The sequence below is a fragment of the Zygotorulaspora mrakii genome, chromosome 8 (genome assembly GCF_013402915.1).
Source record: "Zygotorulaspora mrakii chromosome 8, complete sequence".
In the NCBI taxonomy this organism is placed as follows: Eukaryota; Fungi; Ascomycota; class Saccharomycetes; order Saccharomycetales; family Saccharomycetaceae; genus Zygotorulaspora; species Zygotorulaspora mrakii.
This window is the reverse complement of record NC_050726.1, coordinates 294,073-310,463: the sequence shown is the minus strand read 5'-3', so window position 1 is coordinate 310,463 and position 16,391 is coordinate 294,073. Positions and strand designations below refer to the sequence as shown.

Below are 16,391 nucleotides of genomic sequence, written 5' to 3'. Positions count from 1 at the left end.
TTATAGTACAATTTATCATCTATATTTTATTCTTGAACCACTGAGTGACTGACTGCAATGGAAAACTTTCCAGCCCCAGTCAGCAAGCTCCCACCGCTCAATGCCCGCGCACAGGGAGTCGCCTCGTTCACAGGAAGCAGGTTTCCCCCTTGGGAGCTGGATGTATCTCCCACGAGAATCCCGGCGCCGGATTGAGCCTGGCGAGCGGGCCTTACACGCTAATTCATCAGTCCCTGCCTGGATCCCTCAGCCTGGGCGCCCCCGCTGCTCCAGTTTACAAAGCGAGACAGGTACCATCACGATCCCGTCCCAGCAGCAGATGCGAGCCTCTCCTCTGCAGCTTGCCTATTGGCAGCAGCAGTCCTGTTTTTGCCGAAGTGACGCAAAAAATACTTTCAACACAAGAAAATGCACGGATGAAATAAAAAAGATGTACGGATGCAAAAAGTACAGTCCAATATATATATTGGCCGGACAGACCGCGGTGGATCCGGACACTGATTATATTTTTTCTTCACTTTATTTTTTCTTTTCTGCCAGTGGCAGAATAAAAGAAATGACACAATTTTTCATGAAAAATAATTGTATATATTGCTCATCGGTGATTCTCCATTCTCAACGTAATAGCGTCTCTCCCGGATCCAGTGGGATTCGAAGTGGAAGTTGGATTCGGATTTGGATTTTGCGTCATCGCGTCTGGTATCTCTAGCGGAGTGCTGGTGTCTGTGCTGTAGGGCTCCAACTCAAAATGTCAACATATGACCAAGTGGAGATTGAGGATATGATGTTTGATACGTCAACTCAAACGTTTTCGTACCCATGCCCGTGCGGTGACAAGTTTCAAATTTATATAGACGACATGTTTGACGGAGAGAATATCGCAGTGTGTCCCAGTTGCTCACTGATGATTGAAGTTATTTTTGAAAAAGAAGACTTGCAAGAGTACTACGAGGAAGCGGGCAGTCAGCCGCCGGAACCTATTGCAGTCGCTGCATGATGGCACACGACTAACGCTTGAATGAGTTAAGGCACGTTCCTGTCCGACGGGGGAGGTGAGGACAGGGGGTGCGAAGGCAGCGATAGCCGACGGCGGGAGACACAAAGACAGAGGTGGCAGACATACCGTCAGCTAGTGTAGTGTACGCTACTAAATAGATGTGTAACAAAACGTATCTAGCCTCTACATTGGGACGGAAAATGCGCTTAGACTAGTTTTACTTCTGGCTGTCTTTTTTTTTTGCAGTATGTCAAATTTCACATCAAAATTTATATCCGACATCCGAGCCTATTCAATCGAGATTGAAAAGAAAATAACTGTTCAGAAAATGGATCATAAATATAAAGAGCAAGAGCTGGCCGTGTGCGAAGATTTTCCTATCACCAGTTAGTGCTTGCTGTTCTTGAGGTTACCAAATAAAATTAGTGAGGGTTCTTGGTTTTTTGTCACAATGGCTGATAAGATTATATCAAATAAGGATCCCAAATTGGAGGCAATGACTGTGGATCACATGAGTCCGGCACCAAAGGAAATACCCATAGAGGAAGTCACTTTAAGACGGGTTGCGAGACCATTGAGACATGTAAAATATGTTCCAATCAAGGCACTAATTTTCTACTCCAAAGAAGGCCCCATGGAGTTCTCCTACGAAAGAAAGATAAAAACCCCCATCGCCAAGAATAGCTTGGTCGTGGAAGTGCATGACGTTGGACTTAACCCGATCGATATGAAGATAAGAAATGGCTACACAAAGAGCTTATACGGTGAGATCGGTTTAGGGAGAGAATACAGCGGGGTGGTCAGCGTTGTAGGAGAAAAATTGAAATCGCAATGGCAGGTGGGTGATGAAGTTTTTGGTATTTATTACCATCCCCATTTAGGAGTCGGTGCTTTACAAAGCTCAATACTGGTTAATCCGAGCGAGGATCCAATACTTCTCAAACCAAAGAATATATCTTTTGAAGAGGCAAGTGGATCTCTGTTCTGTTTGGGAACGGCGGTAAATATTCTTGATAAGCTACACAAAAATGGTAAATTGAAGCAGGATTCCAACGTTTTAATAAACGGTGGCACAAGTTCCGTTGGAATGTTCGCCATTCAATTACTGAAAAACTACTACAACCTAATTAAAAAGATTACAGTAGTTACCACAAGTACGGGCTCAACTGTTTTAAAAAAACAATTTACAGCAATTGCGGATGATTTAATATTCGTCAATTACTTAAACTGTCGTGGTAAAGCAAGTAAACCATTGCGTAAAATGATTAAAGATGGTAAAGCTGTTGACTACGAGGAAGAAACAGGTAACGAAATTGTGACAGATTACACACAGGGTAAGTATGATGTTGTACTTGATTTTATTGGTGGTTATGACATACTAGCTCATTCAACTACTTTACTTCATGGTGGGGGCGCTTATGTTACCACGGTAGGTGATTATGTTGAAGACTATAAAATAGATGTTTTCGACTCATGGGATAATCCAAGCGCGAATGCTAGAAAAATGTTTGGCTCCCTGCTATGGTCATACAGTTATACACATTTTTATTTTGACCCCAATGCTAAAATGGCATCGAAGAACGACTGGATTTCCAGATGTGGTGAATTATTGGAAAACGGTGTAGTCAAGTGTGTTATTGATAAAGTATATGATTGGAAACAGCATAGGGAAGCATTTTCCTACATGGCAACTCAGCGTGCGCAAGGCAAACTGATAATGAAGGTTGAAAGGTTTTGAAATCGCTTATTTGTCCATCTATTTACGTATATGTTTCTCTATTTTATAATTCATAATTGTCTTTAATTTCCGTTTATTGCTTCGCTCATTACTATTTCATGGAAAGTCCCAAAAAGAAAAGCAAGAGTGCAACACCAACGTAAATCAAAGAGGAAGAATTTTGTGACTCTTTATCATCTTTCTTACCCTTTAAATGAATCTCCTCCAATGCTTGCTCAGCACGTATCCTATCTTCAGGATCCAGGATGTCCTCCAATGCAATAGCTTTTTCCTTAGCAGCTCTAGCAATAGCATCCTGTTTAAAATCTTCATCCTTAGAGTTGGTATCTTGATCTCCGCCATTGGCCTTTCTATCCTCTATCTCTTTCATGTTTTCCTCTATTATATCTGGAAAAACCAGCTTAAATCTGACATTCTGATATGTATTGTACTCTATTGCCCTTTTGGCCAAGACTTTCTTCTGTTGATCTGTGGTGGCTATAGAACCCGTTGTTGCTTCATCGCTAGTCATAAAACTCAACAAACCATTCAAAATAGTAGAAACAGACCAGCTAGGATTCCATGTATTGGGATGGTAATCACTCATCGAGAGGCACAATCTCGTATTCTCTCTAAACCGTCCATTGGGTGTAATCATTCGAATAGCAGGCGGTTTGTATGGATAATCTGATGGGAAGGTTAAAGTTCCGTGATACTGTCCATCGACGTAAGGGGAGTCTGGAGGTCCCGTAATGATGTAGTGCCATTCCAAGATGTTACTCTCATTAGGACGGGCAATAATATATGGTGGCGGATTATCCACCATTAACTTGTATTCCTTGGTTAACCTCTTGTGTGCCTGTTTCGTAGCCATTTTGCTCAAAATATATCAAGAAACAATCAAATAACTGCCACCAGTTAGTGATCCGAGGAGCTATTTAACGTAAAACTCCGTCTTGACGCAACTCCTTGTCTTACACGGATCTTATCGTTTCGTTTGATATATTTGTTTCTTTGTTCTACCTTCTGGTACCTTTACTCCGACGGGAAAAATGATCAAAGGTTATGTTGAATTTGATAAAAGAATGAGTAAAGGCCGTAAATATACACACAACAGCTTTCTATCCCGTAAATAAAAGAAGGAATAGTTTTCAGGACTCTCGGGCAAAGACACAAGTGCTTTAAAAGTACGAAAATAAACTGTCTTGAACCATTTATCTGGATGTTTAATCGTAGAAAAATCACGTGACTTGAAAATTTTTCAATATTGACAATATTGACAGTATTTGCATGAATAAAGATAACAAATCTGCCATAACTAGTCCAGACAAATGTCGATAGTTGAAAGGTTAGCTTGGCGGTTAGACCTCTTGCGAGTAATTGAGCAGTTTTCCACTCAAAAATCTTTAAATGGCCATAGAAGCAGAGGATATGTCATCTAATAGTATCAAGATTTTAGCAGGGAACTCACATCCTGAACTGGCTGCGATAATCTCGAAGAGATTGGGAATACCGCTATCTAAGGTTGGCGTTTATCAGTATTCGAACAAGGAAACTTCTGTAACCATTGGTGAAAGTATTCGTGATGAAGATGTCTATATCATTCAGACGGGGACAGGCGAACAGGAGATAAACGATTTTTTGATGGAACTTCTAATCATGGTGCACGCTTGTAGAACAGCATCGGTAAGGAGAATCACTGCTGTTATACCCAACTTCCCATATGCGAGACAGGACAAAAAGGATAAATCAAGAGCGCCGATTACAGCAAAATTAATAGCTAATTTGCTAGAGACAGCAGGTTGTGACCATGTTATTACAATGGATCTACATGCTTCTCAAATACAAGGATTTTTTCACATACCGGTCGACAATCTTTATGCGGAGCCAAGTGTTCTGAATTATATCGAGACAAAAACTGATTTGGCAAATGCAATCCTTGTATCACCGGACGCAGGTGGCGCCAAAAGAGTTGCTTCTCTAGCCGATAAGTTAGATTTGAACTTCGCCTTGATTCACAAGGAAAGACAAAAGGCAAATGAGGTCTCTAGAATGGTCCTTGTTGGTGATGTCACAGGGAAATCTTGTTTATTAATAGATGATATGGCAGATACATGTGGGACATTGGTCAAAGCTACCAATACATTACTAGACCATGGTGCAAAAGAAGTCATTGCCATTGTGTCGCATGGTATTTTCTCTGGCGCTGCCAGAGAAAGATTGCAGAATAGCAAATTGTCAAGAATTGTTTGTACCAATACCGTCCCAGTGGATCTTGATTTGGATATATTGGATCAGATTGATATAAGCCCCACGCTGGCGGAGGCTATAAGAAGATTGCATAATGGTGAATCTGTGTCCTATTTGTTCACTCATGCTCCATCATAAATAAACTTTTAGATGTATTATAATTGATATTTGTTGGACTTACACTTGTTTTTTTTTTCTACAATCAGGTTGTTATTGAGAACTGAATCTTAAATTCTACTTACAAATTGAAAAAAAAAAAGACTGGAGTAGGAGGGAAATAGACTTGATAGTATACTGGTTCGTTATATACGTATCTTTTATTTTCAATTTTTCATAAAGTTAAATAGCCTTGATTTTGGTCTTGCCTTGCCGGTCGATGAAGACGTGGATGTATTCCGTTCGAAATCAAAGCGAGGCATGGGCATTTCAGAGACTTCTTCAGTTGTGTCAGCCTCTACGATTACTGGAGTTTTCGCTTTCTGCGAAATTTCTGTGATTAAATCGTCATACTTGATGAGTTTATCGAGGTTCTCCTCAATTTCTTTCTGCTTCAGTAAGCGACTACTCGAGATGCTTTCCTTCGAAGCAGCTATTTCTTTGTAGAACAAAACGTAAGCTGTTGTTAATGTATGTGAGCAACCGACAAATTTTAGTACAGTATCGTCACTTACTGATTCCACCGTTTCATCATCAAAGAGCAACCAGCCGAAATTTTCATTCTTACAAAGAGACACGTAATGCCCATGTTGTGGCCCACCACCCATGTGAACAACAATGCCTGTCAATTCGTATGTCTTAGAAATATTTGAGAAAATTGAGCGAACATTCAAAATCAAAGGATAACGTACCCTATTGAAAAGTTTTATGTTGCAATTTTGTTTCTCCGAGTACTTGAATCTCTTCAAGTGCAGGGCTAGAATGCGCGGAAGCTGTTTTAAACCGACAACTCGTTCCGCTTCTTGCAAACCACAACATTCATCACAGTAGAATTTATTTGATCCAGACAACATCTCACGCTGTCGATATCCTTGTAGAACTGCTTGAATATCTGTTTCTTCGTCGTCCTTTACCTCAACAGGGAAATCTAGGAAAGGTTCTATTCTTGATGTAGTGTTATCACATGTGAGACATTTTATACTGTTGATTAGCGTGCCTTGGAAAAGAATATTTATAAAGTTCTCATTTTCATCAGGTTTTGGAGATTTGTTTATATCGTTTTGAATGTAGTCACTTAACTGATTTAATAAGAAATTCAAAAATTCGTGAGCATCTTGGTGCATTGTTGTATTGAAAAGAATATTTTCTCTTTTTAAAACTTCAACAAAATGTATTGGGGAAACGACTCCGGTTAAACAGGTATTCTCAGTTATGCTTTCAAATATATCTTTGAGACTGTAAAGAAGATTAGATTCACCGGATTCGTTTAGCAAGTGATCAATGTTTAGTACAGGGCCCCTTAGCAGTGCATATTTTTTCCTCTGTTCACTTGAGAAAATCTGAGGGTTCCCATGATGTTTAATAATGGATACATTTGATTCCCCCCCTTCTGTATCCTCTATAGTCGCCACATGCTTATTCGCTCCCTCAATCTCCGCCGTCGTACTCAGTAGAGTACTAAATGGTCTTCCGACAATAACCTTCTGTGAGCTTGCGTGAAGCTTTTCGCTAATCGCATCTGATGCCATAATTGTTGCATGCACAGGTGGTGTATCTCTACCGGAATCATGAGAATGGCTATCCGAATGTTCCTGAGTGTGTTGATGTTTAACATGGCTGCTATGGAATCCATTTTGATGAGGCTGGTTAGTATCATCATTGTTGATAGCATGATTACCACCCTTCCCATGTTTTCCAAGCATAAACGAGGAATTTCGTCTGACTGAATGTACCGGTCTCTCTGAATTGCTGTTCTGAGTCTGATCGCCACTATGGTTATTGGAAGAATTAACTGTAGAGCCACTGCAGCTATTACCACAATTATTTTGGTTACAATAGCTGGTGCTGCCAGCAGGAATGTGGCTTTTATTTTTTTGATGATGATCGTTGGAGTTGTTAACAGAAGTATTAGACTCAAAGCTTGATTCCGTGAAGTATCTTGGCTTGCTTCCAGGCATTTCATATTTCCGTTTTCTCTTAGCTTCTGGATTTCTATCTGGATATTGTAATATGAACGTCCTAAATTCTGGTATATTATATAGGCACTGCAAAACGGAATTGCAATAGCATGTATTTCCGAAATTTTCGTAACCAAAAACCTTGTTCGAACCTTCGCCAAATGGCAAACCTTCCGAGACTTTAGCTGTTAAAAGCTCGGGTATATCCAAATCTGAGAGTCCGTCCAGAGATGCACTGTTCCCACTTTGAAACGTCTCATTGACAGAATGTATCTCACTCGGGGTAGAGGATAATTGACGATTCGAGGATGAAGAAGACGCCTTTCTCTTCTCGCCACTCTTTATATTTGGAAGCGGTTTCGACGAAATCTCAATATTCGACGGAAGGCCGTCTCCATTGCCGTTCGATTGCGAGTGACTTTCCACCCCAGGTTGTTTGCCCTGTATCCTCTTTTTGCTAGACTTGTTGACGGATAGCCATCGTTTCAACATTTTGATAGAATAGACCTCCTATCTGATTGCTCTTCTGTGTCGTTCTATCGCGCTACTATCAGTGCTTTTGTTGCAAAAGGCGTCTAATGTACAAACTTTGAACCAGTTCAAGTGTCAATTAGTAACAAAAAAATGATGATGTAACAGCGTCGTATAGTTTTCATTCAACGGTATTCACATTTCTGTTTCCTTAGCGATTTCACAATATCTGGAGAAATTATTATCGCCCAGTAGAAAGCGCGCACAGAACCGAAGTTCATCAAGTTTTACGTACGAACTGTATTTTGAGCCAGCTGAAATGTAAATCAGTGATAAACCTATCTCATGAAATTATGAGTGCATTGGGGCGAATCATTCTATGAAGGTTCCTCTTGTCGGACAAAGGTATCTGCTACCATACAAGATGACCAACTGCTTGATCTATAGTGCCTGCTCGGGGATCTCGTATTTTCAGAGATTTCCCAATGCAAACATGCTCGAAGCCGATGTCTTATAGTCAGAGATCTCAATCTCCAAAAGATTACAATGTCTTTTCCACGTCATGTCCATCCATTTGCGGTTACAATCGTGCCTTCGTATTGGCAAAAATTGCAAATGCTCTCACAGAGGCATGTACTGTCTTCGATTTTCAATACTAACGTAGACGACATGTTGAGGAAGTTGTCCTTAATTTCTGCCACCAAACTTGCCAATTAGCACGATTGCTGTTTGTCATCTGCTTCAAGCATGGTTATTATGGGTACGGATAACCAGCAGAGCTTATCAACAACAGAATCACAAAGAATCTAGTTCAGCGTCTTCTCGTCTTCTCGTTTTGCTCAAAATGAAATGACTGGTTGCGATTGTGCACCTTCGTGTCTTCCTCGTCACTTTTGGTACCTAAATGAACATGGTGATATGATGTGCCTTTTTCCGTCTGCCTCCTTCGTGGCAGTTGTTCAAAGTAAAGTCGATGTTTCGCGGCAAAATAGCCGCCAAGTACGCATTCTGCTACCAGAGAAGGTCGTTCTTGACAGCCATTCTGTCAAAATAACCGTAAGACAAGTCCACATATTGTGCAGCTGTGACAAGTCAGATTATTTAGGGGTTTCTACCAGTCTAGCTACATATCAAGGGAGGAACTCATTATAAGAGATTTAGGCTCACTGCAGCTTGACATTCAGTTTGAATTTGCAGGTGTAGTTTTAGGCTACATGTCAAGTTCCTGGGTCGCAGAAGTAGCAGAAAATGGGCTGGTAATGACCTATTCATTCCATACAGCACCCGATCTCAAGCCGAGTACAAGCTCATCTTAAAGTCAGATTCATATCGGAGATATCACTGCGCCTAAGAATTGGAAAAGCAGCATAAAATCTAGGACCTGTACCTCTGCCGCAGATCTACGGCACAGTTGACCAGGCTTTCTGTCCTCGTATGGTAATTCTGCTCATTTTATTTGGTAATCAGCGGTGAAATCTGAGCCCGTTCATCACATCCGGTATTGCTTCGACCCAATGATTCCAAAGCCATAAAAGACATTTAATCGAAGAGAGCTCATATATGGGAGCTTGACTTGGCGACTGATTTGAAGATACATCTCATAACGTCAGATAGCAGATTCGGCAATGCTCTGCTTTTCTTACAAAACACAAACGAACTGAACCCATTGATGAAATTCAATGATCACAACAAAATATAGCTCGATTGAATCTTATGAACACTAGGGGTTGCTCTATCGAGTCCGTATGATTTAAATTGCCTGCCGCTGCTTCTTATCGGAAGACGCGCTGGCACCGCGGATCAGTGATAACGATGACATGGCTTGAGAGAAGTTGGGATACTTATATCGAGGCAAAATGCTGTAGTATGAGCTGTCCCTATCGATTGAAATAACTAATGGAAATTGGTATTTTCATTCATATTAGCAACAGTAACTCACGAAACTTCATCATAGACAATCAAAATGTACATCCCACAAATAATGGAGGTTAAGGAGTTTGAGAAACAAGCTGAAATTATAAAACAGTATCCGCTAGGCATTTTGTTCAGTTACTCACCACCAAAGAGTGCTTTGTCGAACTTTCTTAATGGAAGCCAGGAAGTGCCAAGAGTTGACAGTGAAATGTGTGCGACACATATCCCTTTTTATCTTAAGGAAAGTACTGATGGGAAGCATAAACTCGTTGCTCACCTGGCTGACGGCAACAGTCACATTGCCATGCTCAAAGAAAACTCGAATTGCATGGTAGTATTTCAAAGCATGAATTCTTATGTAACACCAAGTTGGTACCCGCTAAAGAAGGAGACGCATAAATTTGTACCCACTTGGGATTTTGCGTGCGTCCATGTCTATGGAAAGGCAGACATTATAGAAGATAAAAAATGGCTCTTGAGTATGTTGAATGATCTGACAGATCAGGAAGAGAACAAGAGGTCTCCGGAATTCGGAAAGAAATGGAGCGTTGAGGAGACGAATCACAGATTCTTAGAGAGTTCCATGAATAGAATTGTTGGCCTGGAAATTGAGGTTACTGATATCCAAGCAAAATTTAAAGTGCATCAAAGTGCAAATCCAGTTAATGCCAACGGTGTCTTGAAAGGCTATGAAACAGAGGCAGAACCTGAAAAGGCAAAGGTAATGTGCAGATTACTTAAAGAAAATTACCCAAGAGAACTATAGAATTTACATAGCTCTCTTTTATATATGCCTTAAAGCATCGTATTCCGAAATATGAATGCTGCTCTAATTTCTCTGTTCATTGTAGGAGGCATCTCGATAACCCTCAGTAAAAACTCTTCCCTTCTAAATAAATATTCTGGGCTGCCGATGAACTATGCTGATGGCTGACGGAAGACTAGAATTCAGGTTCCATATTCATATCAAACCACCCCAAAAAGTCGTCATTTATGGAGCTGCCCTCTATCCATCCTGTGCTCTGTTGCTGGAAGAAACTATTCAAGTCTGATGATTGATTGAAGGCTTTGGTGGAATCATTTTGACCTTCCGCGGCGGTCATGGGCTGCAGACCATTATTACTCAAAAAAAGATTTAAATTGGAATAACTATTCGAAACTGATTCCCTAACCATAGGACTTCGCACACGCGCCGTACCTGCGGGCTGCTCTTTGGAACTACCTGCTTCTAAGGGCAATGGAAAAGACTTGTTTAACGAAAGATTAGATGACAATGAGTTGTTCATCATGAACAGAGAATTAGGGTGATCTCGTGAGCCAGTTTTTCTTCTGCCCTGCGCATATGAGCTTAGTTGGATCGGCGTCGCAGCAGGGGTACTGTTTGATCTCTGCATGCTTGTATCACCTATAAATAGTGGCTGTGCAGCTAGAGATTCTGCATGTTTATCAAGTGAATAGTTATTCGTGACTCCATTAGCATGTGATTTACTTCTGTTTGAAAGTGCAGAGGTTGGACGTTGCTTGGCAGCTTCCGCAAAATTTATAGTAGCACTGCCATACCGCTTTGAAGATTCGGAAGGCGTTCTACTCTTGTGAGATGTAACTTGATCTGGAGGCTTGCCGCCGCTTTTTCGCATCACCTCCAGATTTTCTACACTTGGCAAGCTAACACTACCTGTTTCGTCCAACATAGACAACGGTATACCGTTTATTTCAATGATGGCTCCATCAGGTCCTTGGTTTGTTTCTGCTAATTTCTTTGCGTGACTGAGAGCGCTTTTTGTGGGAACCAGTGTAGTAACCGCAGTTCCTCCTGGCGTCGTTTGTACAATGGTCTCAAAATCTTCTTTTGATATCTGATTGTAAAAAGGTAATGGAAGAAGCTTTCTGTCCAAAGAACCCGATGGATAATATCTTCCCCTCTGCTTTCGTTTAGCTTCCGCTTTTTCCAATGCCTCTTGATTATATTTAGGATCCATTTCCCTTCTCCTTGCTTCATGGATACACCACACTAAATCGTAAAATAAAGAATCTGTAAGATGTGATCTCATTCGACATATTATTCCTTCTTCCTCCACGAAAACAGTGGGGTGGGTGATAAGGACAAAGTTCAACTTCTCCAGTACGCTAGCGGTTCTCGATATGTCATTTTCCACCGCCGTAGCCCAAGCACTAAGTTGATTTCTATAAAGTCTGTGAATTGTTACAATAGATTGACGTGCAGAGTCCAAGTACTTGTTCAATAACAGTGGCGTTAACTGCAATTTAAAAAGTATTAATGCGGCAAAAGTAGCACTATGTCTGACGTAAATCGGTAGCTCAATCAACTGCTGAGTTTCCAATAAACTCGTTAGTAAAGAAACAATTTTTGTTGCACAAAGGTAAGCCTCAGTAACGTATTGACTTTGATCCTCTGTAGGCGTATCTGGCAGGAATGCAAAACAACAGATCATTAATTTAACGTAAAGGTAATAAATGTGAACAGCAGCGTCCTTCTCAAAATGAAGCTTTCTATTGGAGAAATCAAGTTCTCTTTCGAGAATCGCTAACGAACTGGCACGGTCTCTTGGCTCCATAAGACCATCGGGACTTGCGACGCTAGAACCCATAACTTTGCAAAGCTTAGCTTGGAAGCTGGCCAGACAGATCAAACGACGAAATCTTGGAGGTAAACGATATTCTTTTTGTGGGCTGGGACTCCCACTCAATTTGTCGTTGTCTTTACTTTTAGTGGACTTGCTCTTGACTTCAGCATTGAAAGTATGCTCCTTGTTATTACTACCTGGTGTGCCTTCTTTGTCTAAGTTTTCCCTTTTTTCATCATTAAAAGTTGTTTCTTCCTCTTCATCCAAACTCATACGTGCGTTTTCAATTAAATGGTCAGTTTGCGCAGTGGGTGGCAAGCCTAAGATACTTGCCCAACAGAGTTCTGAAAAAAAAATACCCAACCATGTTCTTGTTCTCCATTTTTCTGCATTTGGCATTGAAGTTTGAGTTCTCGTAAATTCAGAAATGAATTCACCTCTGTGTAAACCTAACTGATATGAAAGTGATTTAGCCAAACCAACAAATCTATACGAGCAATCATCCAGTACTTTTTGGTTAGGTAATGGCCAATTACATAAGATCAAAAGTGCTTGTGAGATATGTGTTGATCTTGGTGTGCGTATCCAGCATGTTTCGATAGCCAGCTGTTTTATAAGTGACGAAAGCTTGATATACATGGATGGTTCCGGATCAGAAAGACATGAAGTTAACATTACAGTCCAAAATAAAAGCTGAGATTGTGAGTACAATTCTGTTGCAGATTCTGAAGATAGTATAGGAAAATAGGGAAGATATTTAGTCACAAAGATATGATGCAACCTGCTGGCTTTATCAATAGATATTCTAACATCCCCCAGTACAAATTCGTCAATGCTTGCATAGGGGGATGGGAGAAGGGGAATCGCATTTGTGGTCATCACGATAGGTGACTTTTTTTGTGGTTTTTTTTCGTAGGAATCATTACGGTGAGTTGGATCATCCATTCGATTACGGGTAATATGTGCGCTTGTAATGGATGAATTTGATGGGCTATCATGACTTGAACCAGGTGTATCTTTTGGTGAATTTGTCACTGAGGTATTACGATGTAGTGCCATTTGTAATACAGGTGGTAAACTTTCTTTGTGATTGTTTGTAGGAGCTGAATCATTCAGCAGTGCTGGTAAAGAATATTTATTTGATGAATCGCTCTTGTCACTATTTATATCTTGAGGTGTTGTCACGTTAGATTTTTGAATGTCTTGAAGCAGGTGAGGCTCACTAGCTAAGTACGTTTGCACCGAAATCTTTGCTGGCTTATTTTCTGTAGACTGCTCTTGCGAAGTGTAACTTTTACGCAATACTCTTTGTTGAAGTTTTTGGGGCTCTAATTCTTCGAAGGTCTTCATTTCGTTAAGTTTACCCATATCTATTGATTTTATGGCATTGACAAGTTCTTGTCCAACTTCACCTTGTTGAAAAGCTCGAGCTATCAGACTTTCATTTCTGGTCAAATATTCTATCTTTAATTTCAACTCGTCTACATCCCTCCTCAAATTTTGCAGTTGTGAACCTTTTTTTGGTCTAAACTGTGGATCTATCTCGCAATGAAGGCCCATTCTCTCGCACCGCGAGCATGGGTTGGGAAAATTATCACTGGCGTTACATTTAATCTTATGTTGTCTACAATGTGTACATGAAGTTACAGGTCGGTGACCCGTAGAGCTGAGCGGATGGCTGCTACGATGAGCTCTGCCGTCTGAATCACTTGGTGTGGATGTGTTAGAAGATGGCGCCTGGCCATCCTCATATTTTATTACATGCTGTTTTTTGTTTGGGCCAGGAGAGACTGAAATATCGGCAGACTCATTAGGTCGTTTCGTGTGGTTGGAATTCTGAGCAATATGTTTAAGCTGCTCTTTATTTCCATTATGTGTGTCATTCGCGATGCCATTATCTTGGGGAACTACCTTCTCATTTTTTGGTGCAGAGATTTGTGATTGATCCATATTGATTAATTGCACCATATATCCACTAGGTTAATATCCCGAAAGACTGCATGCAATATAGCAGTTCCCAATATTACCCAATGCTAAATGCCAAAGTTCACTTGGAAGTCCTTATGGTAGAAAAATCAATAAATCCAGAAGTACAGGGTCTGAAGCTGACAAGTGAGATGAGTATAGAACTTGAAAATTCACAAGGGGGGGGGGGGGGGGGGGTTAAACGAATAAATAATACGTGCTATTAATAATTATAATAGTAATACTAATAAAAAGAGTTTTTATAATAGTATCATTCAATTTGAGTTACTTTTTTTCAAGGTTGATACCTTTCTCAATCAAAATAAAAAGTCCCCCAAATCGTTATTAATGACGAACAATATCCTAATAACAGTGCTTCAATCAGATTGGCGCAGTTTGTACAATTGATACCTCACAAGTTATAGTAAGTGGCACATAGAAGTAATCAGGGTTCGATTAGACCTTGGTGAAACGAAGATATGGCTTTACTTTTGTAAACTCTCCAAATTTCTTGGAGGCATCGGCATCAGAAACTGTAGGAGGAATGATAACGTCGTCGCCCTTCTGCCAGTTAATTGGAGTAACAACACCCTTCGCATCCGTTAATTGCAGAGCATCAATGACTCTGAGTACTTCGTGCGTGTTTCTGCCGACTGAAGGTGGATACGTAAAGGAGATTCTAAGTTTCTTGGAAGGATCAATGATGAAGACAGATCTTATGGTAGCAACGGGACCAGTAGCTAACTTCTTAAAGCCCTCTTCGTCAACCATATCATACAAGAAGGCGACCTCTTTGGACTCATCTGCGATGATCGGGAAATTGAATTTCTTCAGCTTGCTAACTTCTTCGATGTCTGACAGCCATTTCTTATGCGACTCAACACCCTCAGCAGAGAGACCGATTAACTTAACACCACGTTTATCGAATTCTGGCTTCAAGGAAGCAAAAGAACCCAGCTCGGTGGTACAAACCGGCGTGAAATCAGCAGGATGACTGAAAAGAACACCCCAAGAGTTACCTAAGTAGTCGTAAAAGTTCAATTTACCTTCTGTTGTTTCTGCAGTGAAGTTTGGTACCTTTGAATTGATTCTCAACCTTGGTTGATCCTCTTGTTTGAAAGTTGTCAAAAAGCGAACAGAAGTCCTTAATGGACCTTGTGCAGCAAAGCTTCTAGTTTGTAAAAGACAACGACTTAACATAGCTTGATTGGGTGAAATTCAATATTCAATATTTTCTTGACTGAAGTGACCTGAAGAATAAAAGAATACTTGCAGAACTGTCTTCAGTGTTCTTATGCTGCTTATAAATGAAGCTTTTTGTCTTAATAGGAAAGAAACGGCTTAGGGGTCGCGCAGCAAAAGCTGTGGATTCAAAAAAAGGTCAGTACAATATGCACCGTAATGAGGGATAGACCTCATACCAATACCGCGTGAATGTTAGTTGCCAGTGGTGATGCTAATTGGCATCAATATATATTTTGGGCTCTCTTTGCTTCCTGGGACTGTTGTGCCGGAAGAAATACCACTGAGCCACCTTTTTACTATCCCATGGTAGCGTCAGGCTTATACAATGACGCACTTGAGTAAGGGATCGGGCCTCAGGAACTTCGCAAAATATACCTGCCATCATATGAGTCTGCCTCCTGTAGAATTTCGGTGTTTGTTCAAGGCTGCATAACATAGTGTGCAGTGCGGGTCCGAGACGCTGTTGACGGACAGGCAATGCAGCCGTCCGTAAAATGCTGCTATGAGACAGGTTCAGGTACAATGTAGGCTTTCATGTTACCGTGACTTTCAACCTATACCATTGTATCGACTGCTCACCGCAGCCCGCCATATGGATACATCTCGTAAACTAGACACTGGGAAGTCCAGCCTATTATTTATCTCCCTATGAGATTGTTGCGCTATTGAGGAAAACTGCAGGGACTGGGAATTCCAAAACAACAAGTCAAAATGCTTCTGTGGGAGCGTGGATGTTGTCCAAGTGGGAGAAGGGGTAGCATTACACTTTATCCAAACACGTGAGATCGAATTGTTCTGAAAGGCATTAGTGAATAGGGTCACCTGAATCCCGGGTTAATAATGGGTATTTGTCTGTGGTCTGTGGATGAACTTTTTCTTCACAGTCATCTAAGGGACAGGTACCGCTGCCATGCGTAGTAGCAGAGGATATCACGAACGAACCAAAATTGGCCGTTGCATTCACACTAATAAGCAACATTTGCTTTGGCATCCTATTCATTTTATTGGCATTGGATTTAGCTCTTAGAAGAGGCAATTACGTCATACTTGAAGATTTCAATACGTCGGCGCTTATCTCGATCAAGAAACTTGTTCATCAAAAGGTTAATCTCAGTAATCTTACTTGCAGATTC

At 40.8% G+C, this 16,391-nt stretch overlaps 9 protein-coding genes across 9 annotated transcripts; 5 read left to right on the top strand and 4 right to left on the bottom strand.

Moving 5' to 3' along the window:
- Positions 1-100: 100 nt before the first annotated feature.
- Positions 101-709, top strand: HG535_0H01530 (uncharacterized protein; the record flags this gene model as incomplete). The annotated part of the gene is made up of 1 exon (XM_037290656.1): positions 101-709. One exon carries the CDS (start codon positions 101-103, stop codon positions 707-709), a length of 609 nt encoding a protein of 202 aa, XP_037146551.1.
- A 39-nt stretch (positions 710-748) lies between these two features.
- On the top strand, positions 749-997 carry KTI11 (Kti11p; the record flags this gene model as incomplete). The annotated part of the gene is made up of 1 exon (XM_037290655.1): positions 749-997. The coding sequence occupies one exon, from the start codon at positions 749-751 to the stop codon at positions 995-997; it is 249 nt and encodes an 82-aa protein (XP_037146550.1).
- Positions 998-1,448: 451 nt separating this feature from the next.
- On the top strand, positions 1,449-2,735 carry HG535_0H01510 (uncharacterized protein; the record flags this gene model as incomplete). Its single annotated transcript, XM_037290654.1, has 1 exon — positions 1,449-2,735. One exon carries the CDS (start codon positions 1,449-1,451, stop codon positions 2,733-2,735), a length of 1,287 nt encoding a protein of 428 aa, XP_037146549.1.
- Positions 2,736-2,826: 91 nt separating this feature from the next.
- Positions 2,827-3,588, bottom strand: UBC6 (E2 ubiquitin-conjugating protein UBC6; the record flags this gene model as incomplete). The annotated part of the gene is made up of 1 exon (XM_037290653.1): positions 2,827-3,588. The coding sequence occupies one exon, from the start codon at positions 3,586-3,588 to the stop codon at positions 2,827-2,829; it is 762 nt and encodes a 253-aa protein (XP_037146548.1).
- Positions 3,589-4,124: 536 nt separating this feature from the next.
- On the top strand, positions 4,125-5,102 carry HG535_0H01490 (ribose-phosphate diphosphokinase; the record flags this gene model as incomplete). The annotated part of the gene is made up of 1 exon (XM_037290652.1): positions 4,125-5,102. The coding sequence occupies one exon, from the start codon at positions 4,125-4,127 to the stop codon at positions 5,100-5,102; it is 978 nt and encodes a 325-aa protein (XP_037146547.1).
- Positions 5,103-5,287: 185 nt separating this feature from the next.
- HG535_0H01480 (uncharacterized protein) lies at positions 5,288-7,570 on the bottom strand (the record flags this gene model as incomplete). The annotated part of the gene is made up of 1 exon (XM_037290651.1): positions 5,288-7,570. The coding sequence occupies one exon, from the start codon at positions 7,568-7,570 to the stop codon at positions 5,288-5,290; it is 2,283 nt and encodes a 760-aa protein (XP_037146546.1).
- A 1,942-nt stretch (positions 7,571-9,512) lies between these two features.
- Positions 9,513-10,229, top strand: HG535_0H01470 (uncharacterized protein; the record flags this gene model as incomplete). The annotated part of the gene is made up of 1 exon (XM_037290650.1): positions 9,513-10,229. One exon carries the CDS (start codon positions 9,513-9,515, stop codon positions 10,227-10,229), a length of 717 nt encoding a protein of 238 aa, XP_037146545.1.
- A 175-nt stretch (positions 10,230-10,404) lies between these two features.
- On the bottom strand, positions 10,405-14,016 carry SEF1 (Sef1p; the record flags this gene model as incomplete). The annotated part of the gene is made up of 1 exon (XM_037290649.1): positions 10,405-14,016. One exon carries the CDS (start codon positions 14,014-14,016, stop codon positions 10,405-10,407), a length of 3,612 nt encoding a protein of 1,203 aa, XP_037146544.1.
- Positions 14,017-14,469: 453 nt separating this feature from the next.
- On the bottom strand, positions 14,470-15,213 carry PRX1 (thioredoxin peroxidase PRX1; the record flags this gene model as incomplete). Its single annotated transcript, XM_037290648.1, has 1 exon — positions 14,470-15,213. The coding sequence occupies one exon, from the start codon at positions 15,211-15,213 to the stop codon at positions 14,470-14,472; it is 744 nt and encodes a 247-aa protein (XP_037146543.1).
- Positions 15,214-16,391: the final 1,178 nt, after the last annotated feature.